The 8,874-nt window shown below is 36.8% G+C and overlaps 1 protein-coding gene across 1 annotated transcript in view; it reads right to left on the bottom strand.

Moving 5' to 3' along the window:
- Positions 1-4,050: 4,050 nt before the first annotated feature.
- The window catches only part of LOC107291123 (complement component C6), a 23,966-nt gene continuing 19,142 nt past the window's right edge, over positions 4,051-8,874 (bottom strand). The window contains exons 15-17 of the mRNA XM_015820085.1: positions 8,432-8,522; positions 6,804-7,045; positions 4,051-4,795 (exon numbers count right to left, since the gene is read on the bottom strand). Coding sequence (XP_015675571.1) covers positions 4,614-4,795; positions 6,804-7,045; positions 8,432-8,522 — 515 coding nt within the window. The 3' untranslated portion in view covers positions 4,051-4,613. The remainder of the gene's footprint in view (positions 4,796-6,803; positions 7,046-8,431; positions 8,523-8,874) is intronic.

The raw sequence follows: 8,874 nt of genomic DNA, 5'->3' as shown, positions 1-8,874 counted from the left end.
AATAATAATAATAATAATAATAAAAAGTATAGATTAGGCAAGACCTGGCTCAAAAACAGCAACTGTGAGAGGGACCTTGGAGTCCTAGTAGACAATCACTTGACTATGAGCCAGCAGTGTGCAGCAGCAGCCAAAAAAGCTAATACAATCCTGGGTTATATAAACAGAGGCATAGAATCAAAATCACATGAAGTGTTAGTACCACTTTATAAAACCCTAGTGAGACCACACCTAGAATACTGCAACCACTTTTGGTCACCATACTACAAAAATGATGTCGAGACCTTGGAAAAAGTTCAGAGAAGAGCAACTAAAATAATCAAAGGCTTGGAGACTAAAACATATGAAGAACAGCTGCAGGACTTGGATTTGGCTAGTCTTAAAAAAAAGAAGAAATAAAGGTGACATGATAGTAGTATTCCAGTATTTGAGGGGCTGCCACAAAGAAGAGAGTGTCAAAACTATTCTCCAAAGCACCAGAGGGCAAGACAAGAAACAATGGTTGGAAACTGATCAAAAAGAGAAGCAACCTGGAATTAAGGAGAAACTTTCTAAAAGTGAGGACAATTAACCAGAGGAATAGCTTGCCTTCAGAAATCATTACTGGAGGTTTTTAAGAAGAGACTAGACAATCACTTGTCTGAAATGGTATAGATGACCTCCGAGGTCCCTTCCAACTTTATTATTATTATTATTATTATTATTATTATTATTATTATTATTATTATTATTATTATTATTATTATTATTATTATTATTATTATTATTATTATTATTATCCTGCTTGAGCAGGGGGCTGGACTAGAAGACCTCCAAGGTTCTATTCTATTCTATTCTATTCTATTCTATTCTATTCTATTCTATCATGGTCGTTGCCAAAGACTGCAGTCCTCTAATATATGGGGTGATGAAAACTCCCATGCAGCTGATCAAGAGAAGTACGGTAAGTTTCCCTCCTGATAAGGTCAAGGCTCCCCCAGAGGCTGCTACTGCTTCCTTCTTACTTTTCTTTCTCTTCAAAAGACTCTCCCTATTTCTGCTTGCAGTTATTTCTGCTGCTGGGAAAAAGGGACTTCTAAATAGAGGCCACAGTTTGTTGATCATAAAGTGCTACCCTTCCACCCCAATAACTGCTAAGTCCTGCTGTTAGTTCCAAAAACTCAGGTGAAGCCTCACAAAGGCTACATCAATCCAAACCACCCAGGTCAGCAGATAACTTTGTAAACCCGAAAGAATGAAGAGGAAAACGAACACTAAAATTAGGTGTATAACTTTTTTTTTAAAAAAAACCATGTATTTTTAAGGCTGGTACTCGTGTGAAAGAAAATAAAGAACCTTTCTTTAGGAAATAACATGATGGTAGAAAAGGCTGAATTATCTAACTCAGTCTATAGGTAAAGGACTGAAGCTTGTGCACTCCATTACAGAGAAAAGGATGAGTCAGGAAGAAGCCGAATAGTACAGAAAGGAAATTCAACTGAGGCAGAAGGGATAAAAGCCCTACAAATATCAGTCAAACCGAGTGTTTCTCAACCTTTCTTTTTAAGTAATATTTTTTGTTAAAGTTTAAAAATAGTAAGATAAGAAATGAATGCAAATTAAGAAAAAATTTAAAAATAAAAAGTAAGAGAAAAAGGGAGGAGAGATACAGAGAAAAAAAAGGGGGGGGGGAAGAAATATAAAAAATTACTTCCCCCTTCGTCATGACAATTCCAAACAATTTTAGCAGCTTATCACCTCCTCTAATATTTAAATTCTTGAAGTCCACACATCTTAAAGCTGCTAAGGTTGAGAAACACTGGTCTAACCAAAAGGAGGTACCTTATATGCAGGTAATTGCCAAGTCTCCCTGCAAAACACCTCTATGTCAATTGTTCCAAGTGACCAGTGAGTTTATAGATAAAGAAAACTAGTGCATGCAGAATTGAATTCCACCAACCCTTTCTTCCTTCAGATGAACAGGTGAGATTCTATCACCCAAGAGCCAACGATAATCTGCCATTGCAAAGCTCCAAGTCTTTTCATTCTAGCTTTTCCATGACTGTTACTGATATTCTGATTGCCCTAGCCAATTATATTCCCTCTATTAGAATGCACAGAGGACAAAAGTTAGGATTTTGTGTAGTAAAATCAGATGACTCTTTGATGTCAACTGGGCAAATAAGGAGAGGGAGTTTATTATTTTGGAGATTCGATGGGGCCAGGAGGAGAGTTGGGTTTGGTTAAATATCCCTAAAACAGAATGGAATACTTGGAACACCTGCACCTGAAATCACCACATTTAGGGGTTGTATCCAAAACAAAACAACCTTGCTTTTGTTTTTAAATGAACCAAATCAGCCAAAATGTTTTTATTTGTGGGGTCTTTGGTGCTCTCTGAGCTTGCTTGTTTTCTTTTCATGCTTTTGTTTTGTGCACGGGAGACTTGGGCTGGCTATTCCTTGCTCAAAATGATTCATACCAATACTGTTGCACTTCCTGTTTAGGAACAAAAATGCAGAGCTGCCGATACCTTTAGATCACCACTTCCACTTGAATAATGCATACCCTTGATTTTATTTTCTACTGAATTTACTGGATCTTTATGGATGTTATATTCCATCAGGGAACTGACTAATTCACTTTCAAAAGCACATGATGTTCACTTTCACCAACCCTTATGCAATTTTCCTCCCAAATAATTTTTCTTCTAGCTGTTTTTATCACAGATTTCTTTTAAAGGCAAATACAGCTTCTCTGTACAATAGAGTCCATTATAAACCAAGGATGCACTTTCAATTTTACTTCTGAAATACTGCCACACTCCTCTTACAAGGAAGGGAAATCAAACTGGGGAGGTGTTTTTTTATGTTTTGTTTTTTTTGAAGATGTTAAGAAACAGATTGAAAGTAATTAGTAGAGATTAAGATCTGGTTCACTGGTAATTGGCTCGTGCAATCAACTAGAGACCAAATTGGTCCAGAAATACAGATGGAAGGAAGAGATTCAAGGAACTGGATGCGGAAAAATAAGTTAGTTCTCTTCAAAAGAGATATAAATGTGAAGAACCAAAGGAATGATTATAAAAATCTGTATACTATATGTTCCCAGGTGGTGGGAATTTAATTTTTATTATTTATTTAAATTTTTATGCCCCTACAAGGTGACTCTGGGTTGCTTACAAGTTATAAAACAAATAAAAATAGTTCCAATATTAAAAAATTAAAATGACACAGATTAACATATTATTAAGAACTGTACTAAAACCGCAAGTAAGAGAACTAAGAGATGGATGGATGGGCCAGGGATGAGGTCTTCTTACCCTTTCAGCCACCTCCAGCAGTGAGTGTGCCTCTGGGGGCTCCAGGCCCACCAGCAAAGCCAGGTTTTACCACCCTTTCAGAAGGCCAAAAGTGAGAAGGAAGTTCTTAGAGCGGAAAAGGCTCTTCTCCTTGACCCCGTCTGCTTCAATTCCTTAGCAGATGGGATCCACAGCAGGACTTTTCTGCTGGCACGAGTGGGGTGGGCTTGTTGGGCTTTTTGAAAGTGCACTCAATTGGTCACCAAAATTATGGCCTTTTATTTCTCCCTTTTTCTCTTGCAGTTAAGAGAAATGCCTTGTGCTTACATGATAAGAATAGTACATATGATGCTGTACATTGTGCACCTACTCACAACTAGGAAACTTGTCACCACAGAGCTTCAGACAACAGTGCTTCTAGTATAAATTTTCTCTTGGCCTGGTCTATTCCATATCTTCCTATAGACCAGGGTTCTCAAACATGGCAACTTTAATGTAATGGCTGGCTGAGGAATTCTGTGAGTTGAAATCCACAAGTCTTAAAGTTGCCAAGTTTGGAGACCCCTGTTATACTGTAGATTTATCCAACCTGCCGCTCATTCTGGATGCCGCTATCTCCAGCCATCATAGCCAATGATAACATGATAACACAAACTGGATTTTTATTTACTAGATGATTTCAAATTATCAGTACATTTGAGGAACCCAAATTCAGCATACAAGGAATAACATGACCATTACTATTATTAAAAGAAAAAAATACACTTACTACTGTATTAATCTCATGACTTCACAATTTTAGGTACATTAGAGGTATCATCTTGCCAAAAGCCAGCCAATTTCTCAAATATACAGTTCTTTTCTCTGAGTTTGCTCCCACTTCAGTAATTTCAATCTTACTCATTTCTAACATATTTGGTACAAGGCATTTCAAGTTATCGGGCTACTATAACTGCAGCATTAGGAAGAGGATATGGCCCTTATTCTTACCTGCTTTTGGAATGAAATATCTCATGTATGGCTTATATGGAAACAGCAAATCTCTAAGATACAAAATTTTTAAGGAGCCTAGTTTGACTTTGAGATATTTTGTGATGTGCATGCCCATCCTTACATACTATGCCTAAGTTAGCTCTCATGGTAGCTATATTATGAATGTGCCCACTTGTTCCCAAAACTCCCAAGGTGCTGAGATTCATTAATTTTATGTAGATTCAACTGAAACAATTAAACAAAATTCAGTTCTTATACCAACATTTTAATTCAATGAATTTATTTTGAACAGTGATTGAAATAGGACTGAATACATCAGATATCTGTTTGCCATCTCATTTTATGACACACAATTCCCAGGATGCAACAGCATTGCCTTCACGTTGGCACACTTCATTGCTCCAAGTACACAGAGGGTTGATGTCCTCCTTTGGTTTCTAGACCCGTATTGAATGCAATAGAGCTCTTCTTCACCCTTTGGACACTGATTTGGAAGCAGGCAGGTACAGTGCAATCTTTCTTCTGTAAATAGATACAAATTTGGGATCAGCTCATCATTTAGTTTTACAGGTAGTCCTCAACATACAACAGTTCATTCAGTCGCCATTCAAAGTTACAATGACACTGAAAAAAGTGACTTTGACCATTTTTCACACTTACGACCATTGCTCAATCATATAATCAAAATTCAGACCTTGGCAACTGATTCATATTTATGACGGTTGCAGTGTCTGAGATCATGTGTTCACCTTTTGCAACCTTCTGACAAGCAAAATCAATGGGGAAGTCAGATTAACTTAACAACCGTGTTACTAACTTAACAATCACTATAGTGATTCACTAACTAACTGTGGCAAGAAATGTTATAAAATGGGGCAAAATTCACTTAATATCTGTCTCATTTAGCAACAGAAATGTTGAGTTCAATTATGGTCATACATTGTGGACTACCTGTACTTTAGTATTTTGTGTGTGTGTGTGTGTGTTTGTGTGTGTTTTCATTTGATATGCACCTATATCTAAATGCTGTACAAGAAGACCTACCTATTTTGCAGTAATCATCATAAGACTGAAATAAATTTTCTTAACAAGAATCAATTCTTGATCTATAAAGACCACTTTTTTGTCATAGGTTTATAAAAAAACTACCCTTGTAATAGAAGTTGCTCAGGGTTTGGGGTTTTTCTTCCAAATTATATGCCAAGTATTGCGATAAGGTTTTGAAGCCAAGATCCACATTTAGTTTTTTCAGGAGTGGCAAAAGAGATCCTCAGCAGATAGATGATGGGTATGTAGAGCTATATCATACAACTTAGATAAGATTGGCATTTTTAGTGTGTATGTGTTTTTGTTCAGAGTGATGAAGATGTGATAGAATTGGGGAGTTTTAATTTTATTTCATCAACAACTACCTCTACACCTTCTTACTAGATGTTTTAAATTAAGGTTTAAAATTGCAATTTCTTTGTTTCCCTGTCTCAATGTAAGGCGAAACAACCCTACCAACCATTCTTTAGGAATCTATATAAAATAGATTCTGTGTCTAAATAGTGAGGTTTAAAGCAACAGCAAAGGAGGTAGAAATTTTAACTTTAACCAGACAAGGCATATTTTAACTAGACAAGCCAAAGCTTTTTCCTGTAGGAATCTCTGCCAAGGCAATTTACAGGAAAGCTCACAATTACTATCATCCTACCGCACAGTGAAAAACAAGTTGCATAACAAACAGGGATCTGGGCAGTCATTTTCAGGAATATTTCACAACCACATATTTTTTTAATCTTTTCTAAAGAAAGCAAAATAAATAAAGGACACATCTAAGGGGGATTGTTTGATACTATGCTTTTAAGAAGCCTCAGAGGACAGCAACATAATTCCACCCATTTTTCCTGCTCGTCACTAAAGCTTTTTGGAGTTAATGTGTGTTGATTCTCCCATAAATATGCAGAGGGCTGCACTCAACGGCCTTCAGTAAATGTCTTTCATTGGCTGTCATGTGACCACCCAAATCCTAAATAAGTCATCAAAGTACTCTTTATTCCAAACCTGTATTGTGTTACAGCAATACTCAGAAGTGCCTTTTTCAAAAATAGGTCTGTCAATTGCATCATTATATAGAAAGATCAAGCTTTCGCTCATTCATCATCTCATCAGCTTCAGGACTGCATGAAATTTAAAAGAATATGACCCTACTATGATGCATTAACAGGTCCCCAACAAAGACAACCTAAAACTGATACTTTATTCAGAACACTGTTTTAATATTTTGTCAATTCACTAGGAGAAAGGAAGAAACTGTACTGTACTGTACAAGGCCTACCACATGGAAGCTGTAGAATGCAGCTTCCAAGATCTGCAAGGGGGCATCGCATGCTGCCATTGTATCAATAGAAGTTGACTTATGTGAACAATGAGTATTTATATATCTCCATAACCAGAATTATGTAGAGACTTTTTATGCATTAACTTTTTAAAAATATTTATAAAACCAACTTTACAAATCAAAGATTGAAGTGTTCAAGAGACCTACCTGAACATCTTTCCCAGTCATAGCATACATCATATCCACACAGCTCTTTCTTTCTGCTGTTTGCTGAAAGATTTGCTCTCTCAATAGCCCAGGTCAACCTGGTGTCATCACTGCAAGGTCCATTATGGATGAAATGGACTTGTTCATCATTCCTGCACTTTTCGGCCAGAAAATGACAGCTAGGATTTGTAACAGTTTGTTCAGATTGTACATCCAATACACACATACCTTCTGAGCCGGTGCTGGAAAATCAGGAAACACAAATAATATATTTGGAGACAATAAGATGCCATTGGCTAGCCTTACTTCCATATTTCTACAATATAATTCATTGCCTGAATAGTCAATATTCAGATATTTTATTGGCCAATGCATCAATGATTTCCAATATTCAAGTGTTTAGCACATTGTGTAACTAAGCCTGTACCAATCACCAAGCTTCAATTTGTCTCTCCTGAACAATATCTTTGATGTTGATTTTGACAATGTTAACTGTCTCATTAAAAATAAATTAGCATTTGACCCACTCTATTGTCCCAATAGACAAGGCTATAAACTCTATATCAGAGTAGGTAGACCCTTGGAATGTTGGGACAATAGTTAACTTTTATAGGACTCTTCATCTTCCTTCACCAGCAACCACTGTATTTTAAGGAGGCAAAAAAACATAAATTGTCTGAACTACAATATGTTTTTGAACCTGAGAGTATTATAATCAATTTAATGTTTTAGTTTCCTTGATTTATAACAGTAATAATGTTCCTGTGAACCAGCTGATTTCATTTCTTTAGAATGTGCTTAAGTAGTTTTTATAATTCTTCTCCCCTGAATACCACCCAGACATTAACAAGGCCTTAACTTATGAGCAATTTAAAAACCATCTGTACAAAGGCCAGGGAGCCCAATTACTACCAGGAGAAAACCAGGCCACAGAACAGTATTTTGAGTTTTATCCAAAAGATAAAACTCCAAATCTCTGCTTTGGAAATGCATTCAGCTGGAGTTTTTGTTTTGTTTACTTGTACTGTGTAACACTTTTTAGGTTAAAATATGTATAATTTAAGTTTTTCCTTGCAAGACTTTGTTCTGAAATTCGGCAAAACATTTAGTAGCTCAGAGATTTGCAGAGTGCAGGTGAATTGAAAAATTAGCAAAATAGTTTTTTCCCCTCCCTCAGTCCTCTCCCTGAAAGCCTTGCAAATGTTTCAATAGGACAGCTTTTCTGTTTTCACCAATCCAGATATATTCATTGGGACATAATGACCCTTAGAACAAGGTGACATCCTGACGTAGTTCCTCTATTTTATTATTGATCTTCAGGAAGTACTGAATTTCACCTAACCTCTGCAAACATTTCAGAAATCACTGAGCCAAATTATTTAGTTCAGCTGTAACTGTTGAGATTCAGCACAAATGGTAACTTAATGAGTATGGGCCATCAGCTATATATACAGTCCCCCAGAGACCTAATAAATCTAATTTTGCTCTCCACCTGTACCTACAAAAACAGGGATGCTTTCCTGCTGAAGAAAAATCTGCTGCCAGCAAAAATAAGAGGGCTGCCAAGCTATAGGCAGATTATAAAATCTGAAATCTGGTTATTTACAATATTTCGCACCTATACTTACTTGCAGTTGTCTTCTGGGGATATGCAGACACAATGAGAATCCACCTCTTTTTTCCCAAGACCGCAATTGTCTTTGACAAGAAGTGGCTCACCTAAAGAAGGAATTAAGAGAAAGAGGGAAAGAGTCAGATTTCAAATCAGTTGACAAGCAGGTTGTGAGTTTTAACATCCTAGTATAATCTGGTCACCGCGATGTAAAAAAGATGTTGAGACTTTAGAAAGAGTACAGAGAAGAGCAACAAAGCTGATTAGGGGACTGGAGGCTAAAGCATATAAGGAACGGCTGCTGGAATTGGGTATGTCTAGTTTAATGAAGAGAAGGACGAGGGGGGACATGATAGCAGTGTTCCAATATCTCAGGGGTTGCCATAAAGAAGAGGGAGTCAAGCTATTCTCCAAAGCGCCTGAAGGCAGGACAAGAAGCAACGGGTGGAAACTAATCAA

This window comes from Protobothrops mucrosquamatus, unplaced genomic scaffold, assembly GCF_001527695.2.
Source record: "Protobothrops mucrosquamatus isolate PMUCROS unplaced genomic scaffold, P.Mucros_1.0 scaffold1061, whole genome shotgun sequence".
In the NCBI taxonomy this organism is placed as follows: Eukaryota; Metazoa; Chordata; class Lepidosauria; order Squamata; family Viperidae; genus Protobothrops; species Protobothrops mucrosquamatus.
The sequence above is the reverse complement of the archived record's forward strand: the minus strand, read 5'-3'. Positions and strand labels throughout refer to the sequence as shown.